General features: G+C 40.7%; 1 protein-coding gene and 1 non-coding gene across 3 annotated transcripts; both read right to left on the reverse strand.

Moving 5' to 3' along the window:
- Positions 1-410: 410 nt before the first annotated feature.
- On the reverse strand, positions 411-20,334 carry WEE1 (WEE1 G2 checkpoint kinase). 2 transcript variants are annotated; one of them, XM_058446737.1, is made up of 12 exons: positions 19,491-20,334; positions 17,865-18,070; positions 17,665-17,728; positions 17,298-17,470; positions 16,688-16,809; positions 12,381-12,527; positions 8,877-8,972; positions 8,703-8,788; positions 7,613-7,783; positions 7,376-7,521; positions 5,706-5,794; positions 411-644 (listed from the first exon to the last, which is right to left on the reverse strand). In XM_058446737.1, the coding sequence occupies exons 1-12, from the start codon at positions 20,064-20,066 to the stop codon at positions 577-579; spliced, it is 1,944 nt and encodes a 647-aa protein (XP_058302720.1). In that variant the 5' UTR covers positions 20,067-20,334; the 3' UTR covers positions 411-576. The 2 variants fall into 2 exon arrangements, with proteins under 2 accessions (XP_058302720.1, XP_032022531.1); XM_032166640.2 differs by lacking the exon at positions 411-644 and having other exon boundaries at positions 4,514-5,794; positions 19,491-20,333.
- LOC116477575 (small nucleolar RNA U13) lies at positions 15,820-15,923 on the reverse strand. The gene has a single exon (XR_004250540.1). It is a non-coding gene; the product is annotated as a small nucleolar RNA U13 (small nucleolar RNA).
- Positions 20,335-20,502: the final 168 nt, after the last annotated feature.

Genomic DNA, 20,502 nt, shown 5'->3' on the forward strand with positions numbered 1-20,502 from the left:
TGCGGTGGCTCACGCCTGTAATCCCAGCACTTTTGGAGGCCGATGAGGGCAGATCACAAGGTCAGGAGTTCGAGACAAGCCTGGCCAACATAGTGAAACCTTATCTCTACTAAAAATACAAAAATTAGCCAGGCATGGTGGCGGGTGCCTGTAGTCCCAGCTACTCGGGAGACTGAGGCAGGAGAATCGCTTGAACCCGGCAGGTGGAGGTTGTGGTGAGCCAAGATTGTGCCACTGCACTGGAGGCTGGGCAACAGATCAAGACTCCGTCTCAAAAACAAAAAAACAAAAACAAGCAAAAAAAAACCTGTATTTGCCATTGGCATAATGAATTAGTAAGCATAAATTGGAATTCCAGGCCTGGAAACCTATTTCATACCATAACTATGTCAAAAATCAGAAGAAATATATGCTCTTCAAAATGTTTATTAACCATATAAAACTAAACAATGTGAACTGTGATGTAAATGTTCCTTTCGGGTATTTTTCTTCATGGGCTGGACTGGCTGAAGTTTCTTTGACTCTTAGTTTAATGAAGTTTGGACACAACATGCCATCTTTTGCTGGTGAATCTTCCTAGGGCATACATAGATATTTTTCCTTACTCCAGAGACCTTTGAATTTGCACTGAAAATTAGGGTCATCTGCCACAAAGAAAAAAAAAAGTTCAGTGATGTTCAGATGAATGCCTCTCAAAAGTTTTTGAATGCTAAATGTTGGGAGAGGGACAGTTTCAATGATGTCTTATTCTTCCATTTTTATGAAAATCTACTTTGCTGAGCTTCTGAGAAATGTCTAGCAATATTATCAGTTTGCAAGAGAAATTTCTAGATTCACTTACCCTGCAGTGTCTCTCAGTTTCAGTGATGCTTTTTACAGTTATACAAATACCTTCAAAAATACTGAATGAGGCAGTTTCCTCCAAATTCCTAGTTCCAGGCTTCACTTAAGATTTACATAATATCCAAAACACTTACAAAATTCTTTTTTGATCTATCCTCCTTGTTGATTGCTTTAATTGGCCTTTGCAAATTTCACAAATAAAGATACCTTACGAATGCAACAAATTCTGTAGCAAGCCGACTCAGAAAAAAAAAATGCAACAATTTATTTGCTCTGTTGGTCAAAAGTCAGTGAGATGCTTTGTAAAGATGAATTGGGGAAGAAGGAAAACTACTCTATTGTCAGGATGCTGCTGCTTAAGAATTGGGAGACAGCCTGGAGCATCCCAGGACAGTTGGCATTAAACCTAGCTGTTATGAACTTTTGAAAAAATGCCATAGTTTTTTTTTTTTTTTTTTTTTGAGACAGAGTTTCACTCGAGTTGCCCAGGCTAGAGTGCAATGGCGCGATCTCGGCTCACTGCAACCTCCCCCTCCCAGGTTCAAGCAATTCCCCTGCCTCAGCCTCCCGAGTAGCTGGGATTACAGGCATGGGCCACCATGCCCAGCTAATTTTGTATTTTTAGTAGAGATGGGGGTTTCTCCATGTTGGTCAGGCTGGTCTCGAACTCCTGAACTCAGGTGATCCGCCCACCTCGGCTTCCCAAAGTGCTGGGATTACAGGTGTGAGCCACCACGCCCGGATTTTTTTTTTTTTTTTGAGAAGGAGTCTCACTCTGTTGCCCAGGCTGGAGTGCAGTGGTATGTTCTCGGCTCACTGCAACCTCCACCTCCCAGGTTCAAGCAATTCTCTGCCTCAGCCCCCCAAGTAGCTGGGATTACAGGCATGCGCGACCACGCCCGGCTAATTTTCGTAGTTTTAGTAGAGATGGGGTTTCGCCATCTTGGCCAGGCTGGTCTTGAACTCCTGACCTCGTGATCCGCCCACCTTAGCCTCCCAAAGTCCTGGGATTACAGGCTCGAGCCACCGCGCCTGGCCTCAAAAAAATGCCATAGTTTCTTGACTTCCGGAACAAAGTGGAGTGAAAATCAAAGTTTGATAATGGACTCTTCAAAATACATTAGTTAATTAATTAAAGCCTACTGCTCTTGTATTCTTGGCAGGATTAAAGTTAAGGCAACAGTTTCAATTTGGAGTCATCACAATATGTAATACCTCCTACCCAACCACATAGTCAATATTTAAAATTTTTCTACCTTACCAAAGTCAGCTTTCCAAAAAAGAAACTTTTATTGATGGCGAATACCTGTCTCAAACAGTAACATACCCCTGCATTTTAGTTAAGTTTTCTGGGAAAATCTTCAATGCTTCAATCTTAGCAACAAACAAAAACTGTTCAAAGTTTCAAACTGTTCAAAGAAAATCCCTATCCTCTTATTTTCTATCTTAGTTCAGGCCCTCCTTTCTTGTACGGTCATTATTATACAATAATCTTGAAACTAGTCTGAACATAATTCCCTGGATCCATTCTCCAATCTACCACCAGTATCTTCATAAGGTACGTATGGTCTTTTGAACCTTCATACTACCTTGCACAATCCCTCCACCATTAGCATTTATTACATGTTATTGTCATTATATATTTACAAAAGTCTCCTCTATTTTATCCTGATTTCCTAGTGGGCAAAAAATTCTTACTGGTCTTTGGTCTACTACATAGTCAGCACATAGCACTCAACAAAAGTACCTTTAGTTAAATGAGTCTAACTTTCATATCAGCTTTTAGATGGCCTAAGAATTCCCTCTTTGAACACCAGATATCAGTTTTCCTTCTTAATCCAATATTCTTATGTGAAAATTTTACTGCAAATATTGATGAAAAACACCTGAATGTTTCTTTGAAGCTAGTGCACTGGAAAAATGCACCTTAGTGACTTAAAATGATCATAAATTAACACCATTATTATATATATACATACATATATATATACACATACACACATACATACCTATATATATATTTTTTTTTTTTTTTTAGAGACAGGCTCTTACTCTGTAACCCAGGCTGGAATGCAATGGCGGCATCGTAGGTTACTGGGATTATAGGTGCAAGCCACAGCACCCAGCCCAATTATCGTGATCTTTTTATAGCTTTGTCATCAGTAGCTACTAAAAGGTGTGAGTTGCATGCTCCAGTTCCTATGGCATTTTAGGTTTTATACCCATACTCATCGGCTTTTATATCTAATTCTCCTGTCTGCACCAATTCATCTCACACCTCTAAATGTTAAGATACCATAGACTAGAAAGCTAATATAATCAAGTTTGTTAGAAATATTTATGGCAGAGGTTGGGCATGATTACACACACTCATAGTCTCAGTTACTCCAGAGGCAGGAGGATCTCTTGGGCTCAGGGGCTCAAGACCAGCCTAAGCAACAATGAAACCCTATCTCTGGTTCTAATCAACATCAGAAAACGATGCCATAGAAGTAACACTATCACTTCAATTTGCACTCAATTCTTTTTTGTTTTTTGTAGAGATAGGATCTGTGTTGCCCAGGTTGGTCTCGAACTCCTGGCCCCAAGCAATCCTCTTTCCTTGGACTCCCAAAGTGGTGGGGATTACAGGCATGAGCCAAGACACCTGGCCTCAAATCTTAAAACCCAGCCTAGTTTAGTGAGAATTAAAATCCTTCCCACTTTAAGGGCCAGGCACCTGTAATCCCAACAGTTTGGGAGGCCAAGGCAGGCAGATCACCTGAGGTCAGGAGTTCAAGACCAGCCTGGCCAACTTAGTGAAACCCTGTCTCTACTAAAAATACAAAAAATTAGCTGGGTGTGGTGGTGCATGCCTGTAGTCCCAGCTACTGAGGAGGCTGAGGCAGGAGAATCACTTGATCCCAGGAGGCGGAGGTTGCAGTGAGCCAAGATTGCGCCACTGCACTCCAGCCTGGGTACCAGAGCAAGACTCCATCTCAAAAACAAAAACAAAACCTCCCCACTATAAAGTTTTCTTCTGTGACTCAGTCCAAATCAGAAAGTTATGAATCATATTATATATTCACTTAATAATCTGAATATATTTTAAATTACATCATGCTACATTTCTAGCAAGTCACATGCATAACATGCAATGTGATATAAAAATATTAAACATTTATGACAAAATATATTCAAAGTTGATGGGTAAATTTTTCTTAAATGGCAAAATGTAGCTTTGTTCTAAAGCCCATCACGAAACAGTAAATTTCATATTCAATCAAAATGTGCCGGCCAGGCACGGTGGCTCACGTTTGTAATCCCAGCACTTTGGGAGGCCGAGGCGGGCGGATCACGAGGTCAGGAGATCGAGACCACGGTGAAACCCTGTCTCTACTAAAAATACAAAAAATTAGCCGGGCGTGGTGGCGGGCGCCTGTAGTCCCAGCTACTCGGAGAGGCTGAGGCAGGAGAATGGCATGAACCCAGGAGGCGGAGCTTGCAGTGAGCCGAGATTGCGCCACCGCACTCCAGCCTGGGCGACAGAGCAAGACTCCGTCTCAAAAAAAAAAAAAAGTGCCCTCTGCTTTTGTAATAGTACATTATACACACTATACATTCTATAGCATAGCGATAATAGAGATAAAATATTAGAAAACAGGCATCACAAGGATTTAGACAATTAAGGTAAGCTCAGAGTGACTTTTAATATGCCAATCAATGTTAATAAAACACAAGTCAAAGACAAGTGCAAACATGTTTTAGACCAAAATTAATGAGAAAACAAACAATTTTTTTCAACATCTGTTAGCCAGTATTAGTCAAATGGCTAATCACAGATAAAATATATTTTGTGAAAAACTTGGAATGTCAGAAGTCATTCTGGCATTTCAAACAGCTATGTACAGTATCACGAAGATCGGTTTATATAAACAAATATTGAAGAGAAACCAGGCAAAACATTTAAAAACAGACTAATAATACAATCAAGTACAAAACTTGGGGGGAGACATTTAAAAAGAGTCTGGGAAGGACATTACCAGAACAAGTTACAAAACCAGTAATTATTATACTACATCAATACAGCATTCCAAAGGGGGGAAAGGGTGCATTTTTCCAATGCACTAGCTTCAAAGTTCAAAGAAAAAAAAAAAAAAGGCAAATAGCTGCTTTTCATCAAAAGCAGCTATACATTTCACATAATTGTTTCAAAAAGAAGACCTATTAACAACAATGATTGTTTAATGCTACAAGTTTACAGCAAAGTCAAAACTAAAATAGCAGCAAATTCACAAGGCAATACTTCCACAGAATCATCATCCCATGGTTCATGCAATGCCTACAAAGTGCTCCCAGTGGGATATACAAGTCTAATTCACAATTTAAAAAAAGAAACATAAGATGGACACACAGGTACAATGAAGGCTGAGTAGTAATGAGTCTTTTAGCATGTCCCTTTTCAAAGGGAGAGTATGTCTGTAATAAAGCCCTTGAGTACTTTTTACAGGTCACTACAGGGAAAGACAATGCAACAGCAAACTATAAGCAGCACACCACCACAGTGGTTAACCCTGGAAAGGCTGGTGTAACATCCAACAGTGACACATTCTACAGAAGACAGACTGGTAAGATTAAATGAAAGCCTGACATAGCAATCGTCAAAACACAGCTTTCAACTGTAATTCACAATAAAAGTCCTAATCAGTAAAACTACCGACACCAATCGAGAAAGTAATTGCAAACTGGATTCTATCAGTGATTTCAACCTAGCTTCCTCTTGTCACAGTGTTCAGGGGGAGGTGGGAAAGGAGTAGCTCAGTATATAGTAAGGCTGACAGAGCGGTTCATTTTCTTTCCAATAAGTCGAGATGTTCTATTACTCTGGGTGGTGGACCTAGTGGCCATCCGGTCAGTGAAGAGTGCTCTTTCCTCAGCTGCAGCTTTTGCCATCTGTGCTTTCTTGAGTTCTCTGACATAAAAATAGAAAACAAGGTATTATTCCTAGGAAGAGATCCTAAGAAACTAACACAAACTATATTGTCAATTGGGAGATATTTGCATGCCATCATTATTCTAAGATGTAATTGAAAAATAAAACATGAAACTGAAGCTTCTATTAAAACAACTTAAATTTATGAAATTATTTTATGCTTTTTGAATTAAAATATCACATATACTTGAAAACAAGTAGTAAAGATGCTAGTAATGACTGGTTCTTATAAAATAATTCGAGCTGGATGTGGTGACTCACACCTGTAGTCTCAGCTACTCGGGAAGCTGAGGTTGGAGGATCGCTTGAGCCCAGGAGTTTGAGGCTGCAGTGAGCCATGATAGCGCCACTGCACTCCAGCCTGGGTGACAAGAGCAAGACCCCATCTTTTTAAATAAATAATAATAAATAATTTCCAGACAAACCTATCCCCAGTAAAAAAAAAATTAAAAATTAATAATAATTTCAAAAACTCCAATTTATATTGCGAATCTATCCTTACATAACAGAGATGAAAGGAACACTTTATTTCCTATTTGTATGAACTATGATGGATATCAAACTAGTGGCAAGTAAACCTCTTAATATACAATTTTTATAATTTAAATATTAAATGTTAATATTGTTAACATAACCTTTTCAAGTCGGTTTTATTAGGTTAAAAGCAAAATGGCTGCAATAAATCAAAAGAATTAGAAATGTGATCTGTGGTAACTTAATATTCTCCAATATTCTCTTTTTAATAACTTTTACCATTGCAACCAGCTTTTCAAAAATATCAAGTCATTAAGTCAAATATGAGACTCTTCATTCATTATATAAAGATTTAGCCAGAAATTAAAAACATATATATGAGAATCATCTACTAACCAAATTGACATTAATTTCATCCTTTCATAAAATAAGAACAGAATGTTTCAAGGACAATGTTAATTTTTGGTGAGAGTCTAGGAAGAAAAGATTGGTATAGGCTCGCTTAGCTTTTACTACCATTTATGGCTTGGGGACTATCACCACTTGCAAATATGTTAGTCTCAACATTTTTAAAGTTCGTAATTTGAAAGTTTAGAAACAACACAAATTTAATAGGTCAAATACTAATTCATGGCAGAAGTCCCCAAGCTTTCACTGTATAACAACATACCGAACTACTGGAGCTGGGTGAGATGGCTCACTCCTATAATCCCAGCACTTTGGGAGGCCAAGACAGGTGGATGGTTTGAGCCCAGGAGTTCAAGACCAGCCTGGGCAACATGGCAAAAACCCCATCTCTACAAAAAATATAAAAATTAGCTGGGTGTTGTGGCATGCATCTGTGGCTCAGCTACTCAGGAGGCTGAGATGGGAGGATAGCTTGCACCCAGGAGGTGGAGATTGCAATGAGTCATGATAGCACCAGTGCACTCCGGCCTGGCGACAGTGAGACCCTGTCTCAAAAAAACAAAAAACACAAAAAACCACTACATCCTTCATTGACAGAAAGCTTAAATCATCTCTCATTAAAATTTGAGAATTAAAGCGAATGAAAAAGTAAAAAGAAAACATAAAACCCTCACTTACTTTTGTAAAAGTGAATTTTTGAACTTTTCGGCATTCAATTCTATTCGTAATTGTTCTGCACTCTTTCTAGAAGCGGACAGCAATACTGAATGCTTTACCAGTGCCATTGCTGAAGGTCTTCGCTCTGGATCTGGATGAATCATAACCTTAAAAAGAAAAGTAAAATGAAGGTAAAGACATGCATTTAATAAAATATAGAACCGTGTCAATAAAGGGCTTCATATATAAAATGCTTACTTTTAGCAACTCTGTAAATTCTTGGGAAAGCACTTGTGGTATCCGAGGTAATCTACCCTGTCTGATTTCGTGCCATTGATCTCCATTTCTCGGAAGAGGTTCAGCACCAGCAGCACATACCACTGTGAGGGCAAGTGCAAAAATATCTGCTTTTGGTAGATGGGTATAATTCTGTAAAATTAAAACAATTTTTTAAAGGAATGTAAACATGGTCAAAATAAAACAAGATTACATCTCAAAGATGACTTAGGTGAAAAATAGGACTTAATCAAAATGTCTAATGCCACATTTAAGTTTGGGACCTATTCAGAGAACAAACTGCTAAATTTGAGGATGTTTATTTTTTAAATTACAAAATAATACACACTCTTGGGGGGAAAATGCAAACACATATATAAAAGTAAATGCCTCTTCTTTATCAACAGCCCAATTCAACTCTCAGAAGAAATCCCTCTACCTCTAGGCATTCATATGCAAACACAAAACACATAGAAACACACTGACAAGTTACAAATACACATATACGTGATAAAGCAAACATATATATACACATATTTACAAAGAGCAATGGGATCAGACAATTACACTTTGTATTTTTCTACTTATTCTATTTTCATTCAAAATTTTTATCAAGAAATACTGTCACACTCTTGAAACTATAGGCCATACTAATAACTATGTGCCATAATTTACTTAATCATTCTCTTATTAGTAAACACTTATTTGTACTGTTCTCAACTTGTGTTTGTATATGAATAGTTCTATAGGAAAAACTCCTAGAAGTGAAAATTATGAGTCAATGGGTACATGATTTTTAAATATTAATGCAATACTAATACTCTGATCTCTAAAAAGGATATGCCTTTATAAAGATCCATCAGTGGTGTATGAGAACATATTTTTTACCACAACTCCATTATAAATCTTTGCCTTCATGACTTTTTGCTTATTAAATGCCCTCAGATGATGGTTTAGATTTTATTTCCATTCTATTAGTTAACTTAAAAGTTTAATACATCTGAATTTATATTATTCTATCAACTGCTAAGTGTTACAAAGCAAACTATGATTAAGGGAGAAGAAAAATTACCTCCTGTAAAACTTCATTTGCAAGAAAACGACTATCGCCCTCTTCAACTTGTGGACTGGAGATCCTTGTTACATGCCCAAGATCACCTAGAAGTATTGAAAAACTTACAGTGAAGAGCAAAAACAAAACAGCCTTCTCTTTATTTGAAGGTAATAATCTGGTTACCTTTCTTACCTATTTTAAATATAACTTTGTTGGATGCCCAATCATCTTCGTCTCCTTCTTCAGAGGCAGCATTTGGGATTGAGGTTCGAGATATGAAAATATTACCTGTCAAACAGTTAATTATGTAAGCCAAACTAACAATAATAAAACCAGAGTTCATAAACAAGATCATATACCAGAATCATCCAGAATGCTTTTTAAAATTCCGATTCTCAAGTTCTAGCCCAAACCCATGGAATAAGCATCTCAGGGGATACAGATTAGGGTTATATTTGCTGGGAATTTTTTTTTTTTTTTTTTTGAGACAGTGTGCTCTGTCACCCAAGCTGGAGTGCAGTGGCATGATCTTGGCTCACTGCAACAAGGTTCAAGCAATTCTCATGCTTCAACCTCCTGAGCAGCTGGGACTACAGGCACATGCCACATCTAGCTAACTTTTATATTTTTAGTAGAGATGGGGTTTTGCTATGTTGGCCAGGCTGATCAAACTCCTGGCCTCAAGTGATCCTCCAGCTTCAGCCTCCCAAAGTGCTGGGATTACAGGCATGAGCCACGACTCTGGGCCTCTGGGAATGTATTTTCCAGCCTAGCACTGATCCTAAACACTTTAAACTGGATGAGGCCCTTGTCTTCTGCACATTACCCTTCAGCAAAAAAGGTAGTATCAGTAATTTGTGAAATTCTGTGAAAGCACAAGTTTTAATGTGCTGGTGTGAGCAGAATGAGTCATTTAGCCAGTGAGTCTGGCTGACCACACAGCATCTACCTTGCGATATGGCTTTGTGATTCACTATTTCCTATTGTATACACATTACCTTTTTCTTCAAATTCAGGTAAGATCATAATTAACATGAGCTTCTAGTGGCAGATTCTATTTTAATAGTTTTATCAGTATAGTATCGGCCAGGTATGGTGGCTCAAGCCTGTAATCCCAGTGCTTTGAAAGGCTGAGGTAGGAAGATTGCCTAAAACTTGGAATTCGAGACCAGCCTGGGCAAGATAGTGAGACCTTGTCTCTACAAAGAGAAAAAGAAAAAATAAAAATAGCTGGGAATGGTGGTGCATGCCTGTAGTCCCAGCTACTTGTGAGTCTGAGGCAGGAGGTTCATTTGAGCCCAGGAATTCAAAGCTGCAGTGAGCTATAATTGCACTACTGCATTCTAGCCTGGGCAACAGAGTGAGACTATCTCTAAAAAATAGGGCCGGGAGTGGTGGCTCACACCTGTAATCCCAGCACTTTGGGAGGCCAAGGTGGGCGGATCACTTGAGGTCAGAAGTTCAAGACCAGCATGGCCAGCATGACAAAACCCCATCTCTACTAAAAATACAAAAATTAGCTAGGCATGGTGGTGCACGTATTATGTGTGCATATTTTATATTATATGTACATTTATGTGTGTATATATGTGTATATATGTATATATGTGTGTGCACACACGCACACAAATATACAGTATTAAATTTGTTACATTTACTGGAGTCATCTATACAGTTTTACTTTCTTTATAGGACAACTTATTTTGTGATGGTATTTGTAAATCTGAAGTTTTTTTTTTTTTTTTTGAGACAGAATCTCACTCTGTCGCCCAGGCTGGAGTGCAGTGGTGCAATCTCAGCTCACTTCAACTTCCTCCTCCCGGGTTCAAGCAATTCTCCTGCCTCAGCCTCCAGAGTAGCTGGGACTACAGGCGCCTGCCACCACACCCAGCTAATTTTTTGTATTTTAGTAGAGATGAGGTTTCACCGTGTTGTCCAGGCTGGTGGTGAACTCCTGAGCTTAGGCAATCCACCCGCCTCAGCCTCCCAAAGTGCTGGGATTACAGGCGTGAGCCACCACACCCGGCGAATTTTTTTTTCTTTTTTTTTTTTTGAGACAGAGTCTCACTTTGTTGCCTAGCCTAGGCTGGAGTGCAATGGTGCAATCTCGGCTCACTGCAACCTCCGCCTCCCGGGTTCAAGCGATTCTGCCTCAGCCTCCCGAGTAACTGGGACTATAGGTGCACACCACCACACCCGGCTAATTTTTGTAATTTTAGTACAGACGGGGTTTCATCATATTGTCCAGGCTGGTCTCCAACTCCTGCCTCGTGATCTGCCCACCTCAGCCTGCCAGAGTGCTGGGATTACAGGTATCAGCCACTGCACCTGGTCTAAATTTGAAGATTTTTAAACTTCACATCCCTTAATATTTTCAACTTTTATGCCTTATAAGGGTCTATAATATTTGTCTAACACTTTATATGAGTACAGCTATTCCTTAAGAATTCACATTTACTGCCTTAAGTCCAAATATATTTTTGTCTCTTGAAAATAAAAAACAAGCTGGGCACGGTGGCTTACGCCTGTAATCTCAGCGCTTTGGGAGGCCAAGGTGGGCAGATCACAAGGTCAGGAGTTCGAGACCAGCCTAGCCAACATAGTGAAACCCCTTTCTCTACTAAAAATACAAAAAATTAGCCGGGCATGGTGGTGTATGCCTGTAAGCCCAGCTACTCGGGAGGCGGAGGCAAAAGAATCGCTTGAACCTGGGAGGAGGAGGTTACAGCGAGCTAAGACTGCGCCACTGCACTCCAGCCTGGGCAACAGAGCCAGACTCTATCTCAAAAAAAAAAAGAAAAAAGAAAAGAAAAAACATTAGTGACTTGTTAACATACACATACGAAATTCTAGCATATAACTCATAAAGTTGTACAAAATGACTTAAATTCTCATGAATCAACACATTTCCAAAGATTAATAAAACCTCACTAAATTCATCTAGCCTAAAATGCTTAACTTGAATCCATAATCCTTAGTTATAACTTCCAACTTATAGGAAATATACGAGAAAAAGGAACAAGCTAAATGATACAAGAAGCAACTAGTCAAATCCAGAAAAAGGGATAGCTTGCAAGATAAGTGTATATTATTTTTACAAAGTAGAGGATGGGTTCTGAAAAAGAAAAACTGATATAACCAGATGCAATGCATGATCCTTAAGTAGATACTAATTTGAACAAATGAACTATTAAGGACTTGAGTCAACTGGGGGAAATTTTAATATGGTCTGGCCTAGTGGAAGAGTGGGGCTTTAAACACAGATTTTTAGTGCCCTCATTAGTATCCCACCTGTAGTTCCTATAAGATGCAGCAAAAATTTCTGGCTTTTAATAAAAATGAATTTATCTGGGCATGGTGGCACATGTCTGTAGTCCTGGCTACTCGGAAGACTGAGGGGGGATGACTGCTTGAGCACAGGATGGGGAGGTTGCAGTGAGCGGAGATGGTGCCACTGCATTTCGGCCTGGGCCACAAAGTGAGACGCTGTCTCAAAAAAGTTTATCTCAAATTTTGGGGATTAACAAGGAAAGAGATAAATAGAAATCATAAAACAATATTGGTAAGTGGATCTAAGGCCTTTTAAAACTAACAATGAGAAAACATAAGATATATATTTTTTCAATGTTGTCATAATGAAGCAATTTATTCTCTATAACCCCAAAGAACACAGGTCAGAAGATTTGCAATACTTACTAGGTTTTATATCCATGTGAACCAAAGACATTGAATGAATATACCTCAAGCCTCGGCCAACTTGCAAAAGGAGATCCTTCAACTCTGCTTCTTTAAAGTAACTCATGATTCTGTAGTTTTCACTTATAGCATCAGCTAAACTTCCACCTAACAAAGATAGAAAATATTAGCATTTTCTTCTTTCTGAAATATTTTCTTTCTTCCATCTTTACCGAATGAGTCTCAACCAACCAATCTCAACCAAGAAAGTGTTATTTTATAGGACCTTCTCCTTTCAACCTACTTGTAAAATCAAAATGTTATTGTTTTTTCAACAGGTAATACATTTGCATGGGTACAAAATAAAGTGTAAAAAAAGTCTCTCTCTCAATCATACACCTCAGCAACCTACCTGTTTCTTTCCCAGAGTAAACCAGTATTATCAGGTTTTTTTTTTCTTTTTTAATTTATAAGAGACAGGGTCTATTTATGTTGCCCAGCTGGAATGCAGTGGCTATTCACAGGCTTGATCCCACTACTTATCAGCACAGGAGTTTTGACTTGTTCTGTTTCCAACCTAGGCCAGTTTACCCCTCTTTAGGCAACCTGGTGGTGCCCCACTCCACAGAGGTCACCATACTGATGCTCAACTTAGATCAGCATAGTGCACTACAGCCTAGAATTCCCAAACCCAAATTGAAATTCCCTGCTTCAGACTCCCAAGCAGCTGGGACTACAGATATTGCCACCATGCCCAGCTCAGGTCTATGTATTCTTTTCAATTTTTTGCATAAATAACAGCACATGTTCATTATCTTAAAGATCACTCTATACCAATATACAAAGACAACCCATTTCTTCTTGTCTTTATAGAATTCCATTGTATAACTGAATAGAAATGCATTTATTGACTGGGCACAGTGGCTCACGCCTGTAACCCCAGCACTATGGGAGGCCGAGGCAGGCAGATCACGAGGTCAGGAGTTCGAGACCATGCAGGCCAACATGGCGAAACCCCGTTTCTACTAAAAATACAAAAATTAGCCGGGTGTGGTGGCACGCACCTGTAATCCCAGCTACTCAGAAGGCAGGAGAATCACTTGAACCTGGGAGGCGGAGGTTGCAGTGAGCCGATATCGGGCCATTGCACTCCAGCCTGGGTGACAGAGTGAGACTCAGTACCCTCCCCCCCAAAAAAAAAAAAAAAAAATGCATTTGTCAGTCCCTCATTTGCTGGACATTTTAAAATTATTTCCAAGCCTTTGCTATTACATACTATGGCCTAATAAATAACCTTGTACATTGATAATTTCACGTACATTTAGTATATCACCTAGAAGCCAAATTGCTGGGTTAAAGGGTATGCACATTTGTAATATATGGAGATGGTGTGTTTTACACACACACACACACCTCCATAGAGAAGGCTGTACCAATATATATGCCCACTGTCAATGCATGAGAATACCTGTTTCCCCATACCCTTGACAGGTCTATAAATGTTATAGGTAAAAAGTCACTATTATAGTATAGTTTTAATTTATACTACTCTTACTATGAATGAGACCATAACCTGCTTTTATAGAATAGTTAAATCAACCAGTTAATTTGTGTATATTTTTTCAAACTTTTAAAGTTTATATTTTATCTCAAAGGCAATGAGGAATTGTTTTAAACATCTTCTGTTTAAGGCTTAGGAATAAAAAAATCAGAACTGGGTAATAAAATTAGGAAGGTCAATGATGTATTAGTCAGAAAAAGAGGTCCTATAATTTAAATAAGACAACATAACGTCAAACGTGTTTTTAAAATAAATGATACATCTTGGTATCTTAGTCTTGAGTATGTTCTCCTTACTTGTACAAATCTTGAACTGAGGGAGGGGAAAGAGTGCTCTAGAAGGGAGCAAAGCAATAACGCTGTCAGACAAGATAGGCTAAGTCCTAGATCAAATGTGCTAAGAAAGGATATGGCTAATTCTCTTTTTTAGCAGGTCCAGCAACCATAGCTGTGCCAATTTCTTCTCTTAATGCTAGAAGGGCAAGAAAGGTGACGAGAGCAAAACAGGTTCTGACATTTCAGGTTCTGTTTCCCTATCCATCAATATTTTTCTACACTTGTTTATACAGGTTAATTCCAATCTATCACCAAACCAAGATAAAAGGCTTATAATGCAAATGAATAAGATAATAAGGAAATTAAATCACAATAAAGGGTATCAGTTACTCATGTACAAATAAATAACAGAATCCTTTTCCAGTGAAACTGTGGAAAAGATGTGAAGATGAGCCCTATTAGTATATTCAAAGCTTTATGTGGAGAGAGGAATGGTGGACAGAGGAAACAAAAGGAAGAGATCACAAATGCATCCAGATAGTCGTATTTTCTTTTATCTAAGTAGGACAAACAGTCACACAAAGAGGCAGTTCTGTTTCATGCAGGGCTATTTATTTTCTTCAAGAGTTTTATATTGCTTTAAGAGGTCAAGGTGGGTGGATCACGAGGTCAGGGTTCAAGACCAGCCTGGCCAACATGGTGAAACCCTGTCTCTACTAAAAATACAAAAATTAGCTGGGTCTGGTGGCATGCATCTGTAATCCCAGCTACTCAAGAGGCTGAGGCAGGAGAATCGCTTGAACCCCGGAGGCAAATGTTGCAGTGAGCAGAGATTACACCATTGCACTCCAGCCTGGGCGACAGAGCAAGGCTCTGTCTCAAAAAAATAAATAAATAAAAACTTATTTTCAAATCTAACATTACAGGACAAGGTTTTTGTAATCTGAGAGGGTAGCAAGACTACTCATTCAGTTCCCTATCTCCCAGGCCCAAGTGAGTTTTCTCAAAATCATCTGATTTACACAACCATGTATTGGTAGGTTGCTACATATTTGCCATTCCTGGACTACTAATGAACTATTCTGTTAAGAGAACTATTCACATCAACAAGGTGAGAAAGAGAAAGAAGGAAACTGAAAACAGATGGTGTCTAGCAAATATGAAATGGAGATGACATTGTGGTCAAGTTGTTCTAGGTTAAATGCAATATCTGAAAAATGAAAGTTAAGAAATAGAATAATCCATAGGGTGTGATAGTTACATAAATATTTTGATGGTATTAATAAAAACATTTCAAGAGCTGTGTGAAAAAAACTAGCAGCAAGGCTGTATACTAGACACTCAAGTTCTTTCAAGTGTGGAGAACTTTATTAAATAATGAGGAATCAGGTTTGAAAAATGAATCTTTCACTTCTGTTTTGTTCACTGTTTTTAAGTATGGGGAACCTGAATCCATACCTACACCACTTATTTATTTACAAGTTATGAGATAACTGGTCTTGTTTATTTAAGGAATAATAAGAATCAACAAAAATAAATCTTTGTTATCTCAAGTGTTCAATAAACTCTAAATTCTCTATATTCACAGAAGATATACAGAAATAGAAACTACAGATATTTTTCATTTCAGACTGGTAATGTACTGATGTCGTAACAAGGATTGAGGGAGGCACATTTCACACTTCAGTATGAAAACCCAATCATCATGCTTATAAACTACAAAAGTGTTGAGAAATAATCCATAAAAGATTTGGTGTATAATAATGACAGACGTCCATAAGAACCAGAATTCTGACCAAGACTTTGGTAAAGGTTTTTAATAGAAAAGGAAAGACATAAGTTGGCCCTTGAAGGACTTACCGAAACTGAAAGCTATACAAGACATCCAAACTTGAATCTATACATGCCTGTTTTGTTTCATCCTTAGGGGAGAGGAGGGAGAGAAGACAAGCTAGAGAACTAAAAGAATGTAACATAATAAAGCGTTAGTGGATTCTAGGGTAGACTAGCTTGGATAGGTGGGAGTAGGGCCAGACTACAGAATGCTTAAAGAAACAGCTGAATTTAGATCAATGGAGACTCACTGACTAACAAACATCAATTTTAGCAGCACATCACATGAAATGGAAATAAAAGACTAGACACAGGAACAATCTATTCAACATAACATTTCATAATACTATATGCTCCACACACTATGCTAGGTACTACGGACACCAAAATATATGTGTCGAGGCCATTGTCTTGTCAAAAAGTTCAGTTGGAGTGACAAGCACATAAATAGCATGCAAAGTTCTACTACTGAGATATGTACAGGGTGCTTCAGAAAGGACAAGGTTTTTAATCTTGTACTTGAAATTTATGTTAGGCCTCTGATCTTTAAATTTATAAAAGATAAAAGTGACAGAAATAGAGCAAGATTTTAGATAACCATAAATATTTCCTCGATGTTCATTTTCTCAAGCTCACAAGAAAACCATTACATCACTCACCATTACAATATTCATTCTGTATAAGCATATGATCATCTTCTGCCCATGCAGAGAAATACCGAACTACATGAGAATGCTGTCCAAGCACTGCATGAGCATATACTTCTCTCAAAGCGTTCTGCCTAGAAGAAATTTGAGATTAATAGAATGGTAAATAATTTTCACTCAAGCTTAAACTTAATTAATTTATCTGAAACTTCATACAATAAACTTTTGTTATCTATTGTTATGCTAAAAAGCAACTTGCTTAAGAGAGGAGGTGTTTAGACTTGTAAGAGATTTTTCCAAAGGCAGATTCCATTAAAGAAGATTTATCAGAAAGAAGAAATGTTGCTTGCCCTAGGACTCAGGTAAGAATAAACTCCATTTTACTGTGAATTCATGGATGCTGACTAGAAATAAGAAATTTAAGTTAGGTTCCAAAATCAGACTACTCATATTATTCAACAAGTCCAATAAGAACTGATGGTATTAAGTGAAAAGGACCTGATTAAATCATTACAGCTTCTCAGAACTTAGAGATGGAATTCAGTGTTTGATCAGCTGAAACCTTAATGTTAGTAACACCATAGGGGACAAAAGAGCAAAAGACAAAATGTTTAATACATACTCATCAACAGAGCCGGCCAATGGCTTTTTTGATCGCTTAATGGCATAAATGCATCCATCCAGCCTCTTCACACACTTAAATACAGAACCAAATTCTCCAGAGCCAATTTTCTCTAGCTCATGAAATTCTGTTGTATACCGGGACTTCATATTGCTTTCTGTAATTGTAATTCTCTGTAATAAAAAGTGTTTCCATATATGTAATACAAATATACGAAAACAATTATTTTTTGCTATGGTGATAGGGCTACGTGTGAAATTTAAAAACCATTCTACCTTATGTGTTAATGCTTATTTAACATATTCATAGCATGCTTTAAGTGGTAGAAAAGTAAATTTCAAAAAAATAAAAATAAAAAGCTATTTACCTTAGCAGGTCTTGTTTCATCTTCAAGCTCATAATCACTGGCTTCCATGTCTTCACCACAGGAACTAAAAAAATATGTATTTTTCTATCAATATATCTGACAGATACATCCATGCCATTAAATAGGAACTAAATTTTGATAAGTGTACCAAACCAATCTTAGGTTATTTGGAGAACCAAATTGTTAAATAAACGACTTACTCATTCCAATACGTTCTCTTTCTACGACGACACTGTCCTGAGGAATGAAGCAACAAAGAATCCGGAGTAAAAGGATTAATATTCACTTGAGGAGTCTGTCGCACATCAAATTCCCTTTTTCCTGATTTTTCTGTATCCATGAAGAGAGAACTACCCCGGAGTTTAACAGAGCTGGAATCAATTCCTCGAGCTTTGGAGAGCAAACTCTAGGAAAAGAAAAATACAAATACAATTTTTAGGATCCAAGTCCTGTAGTCAGCCTTCTCAGCCTAACCTTCAACGAGCCTTTCATATGGCTGAATGCGTAGGTCAAAGCAACACACAAGCCTTTGTTAGAGTTCAAGCAAAATAAATTGTGGCTAATTTAGGAAGACTGAAGCTGGGTATTAGCTACTTTTTCTGGAAAAAAATGGCCAAGTAAAATCTGCCTCTAACCCTAAAAAGAATATAAATGCTGCCTAAAACTAAGTTCATTCTAGTGGCTAAAAGTTAACAAATTCTTTCAACCCATCCAAAAATAGAAAGCAGTCTGAGAGCCCCATAAAAGCTCCCCTCCCCCATCTAACTAGGGCTTCGATAGCCACCTCCGCTGGACTCCTCCCCTCACTTCCAGAGGGATTTTGCCTTGAGCAAGTCGGCCAATAAACAGTAAAGCTCAAAAGCACACAGATTCCCTAGGCTGATGACAAACAGTACATTGAAAACAAAACAAACTCACTTTAAAAGGTGCATCTTCCATGTTAACTTTACAAATGCGAGGCTTGTCTTAATCTCTGGGAAGTATCAGCTTTAAAATCTGCAGTTTTAAAAGTGGTAATCTGCATAGTACTCGAAGGCCATTCAAAACACAGGTGCTGAACACCTCCTTCTTTAAGATATCTTATCAACAGTAGGATGTTCCTAATCACATGGAGGCCGGCCAAACTCTGGACACTACAAACCCACGATATAAACAAACGCTAGGCCAAGACCTTGTCCAGAAAGAGGCCTCAGTGCTACCTGGACTTACGGATGAGTCTGTAGGACTAAATGCTTGGAAGGCCAGCCTTTACTCCCAAGTCCAAGCGCAGTCTCCCCGCATGCCCCAGACCTTCCCCTCATCAACGCCACACGACACGACACGATACGATCAGGGAAGGACAATTATTATTTTTTTAAACTCCTTCTGCCCGTGCCGCCCAAATTACAGCCCCGATCACCGCGTTTAAAAGGCACCATATGGCTCGGGAGTGTCAGGTGGCCGGGCCAGCACCCTCCGCATCCTCGCAAACCGCGTTATCGGTGCCGCACTCGGGGCTGACACGCTCGGGGCGGCCCGGACTCAACAGGCGGCAAATCCTTGGCCACCTGGACGGGCCGATCGGCCCCTTTGTAAGATGAAGAAGTTCCAGACGAGGCCCATTGTTCAGTTACATAATCTCAACGGACAACCTCGGGGCAGGGCCAAAAACAAGGGCTGCCAACTTTGGGGGGCGGCGCGGGAAAGCGAGCGGAGGAGCGGCCGGCCGGTTATGTAACCGAACCCAGGCAGCGGCGCTGAGCTCCGGCGCCGCGGCCTTTTTAAAAGGCTGGGTCGGCGCGGGCCCGGGGCCCCGGCCGCTGGGTGCCTGCGCCCGCCGCTCTCACCTTGGGCGTGTGCGGGGTGTCGAAGAGTCGCAGCTTGCGGAAGGTCTTGTGTGGCGGGGTGCCCGGGTGGTCCGGCCGCGGCGAGCAGCGGCCTTCGCCCGCCCGGCGCGCCCCGCAACCCCGCGGCGACGCATCTCCCGGGCCGCCGCAGCGCACCGGCGAGAACGGGCTACCCAGGAAGTAGGGGGCCGCCGGCGACTTGACCGGCGACGAGGAACCGAAGCCCTCCTCCTCCCACGAGTCGCCCTCCGCCCCGCCGCCCGCCTCGTCCGCGCCCGGGCAGGCGCCGGGCAGCAACAGGTCCTCCTCCAGCTCGCCTGGGCTCCCGGGGGCCGGTCCGGGCGAGCGGCGGCGCTCGGGCCCGGGCTCCGTGGGGCTCCGCGCGGGCGGCAGCGGCGAGTCGGGCTCTTGAAAGGCCGAGTCCTCCCCAGTGCTGTGGCCGCTGCCCTCCTCCTCCTCTTCTTCCTCTTCTTCCTCACAGTCGCTGCAGGGCGAGAAGATAAGCTTCTGCCGCAAGGTGCAGGCCGCCCCGGCGCGGCGGGGTGGCGGCGGCTGCTGTCGGCGCAGGAAGCTCATCGCGGCCCTGGGGACGGGGCCGAGGACGGGAGAGCGGAGGCCCGCGGGGTCCAGGACACTGCGGGCCAGGGGGCGGGTCCGCCACGTGCGGCTGGGCGCGCCTAGTCGCTGTCGCGGCGTCTCTGCGCGAAGGCGGCGGCCTGCAGCTCCGGGGCGCTCGGGCTGCGAACGGTGGCGGCAGCGGCGGCGCGGACTTTCCGGCAGAGGCGGGGCGGCCCGAGCACCGAGGCTGAGGTCTCCTCAGGTCCAGTCTCAGGTTCGGGCTCCGCGGCTTCCCGCGACCGTTAACCACGTGAGTGCCCAGTCCACCAATCCCCGTCCAGCTCCGGGTTTGAAAAAAAAGGAGGGCGCGACGTAGCCCGCGGGGGAAGGACCAGCTACGCGATTTTGGCGGGAACCCGCTGGCTCCACCCCCGGCTCGGCGCCAGCCAAGTCT

The sequence above is a fragment of the Hylobates moloch genome, unplaced genomic scaffold, assembly GCF_009828535.3.
Source record: "Hylobates moloch isolate HMO894 unplaced genomic scaffold, HMol_V3 SCAFFOLD_11, whole genome shotgun sequence".
NCBI lineage: Eukaryota > Metazoa > Chordata > Mammalia > Primates > Hylobatidae > Hylobates > Hylobates moloch.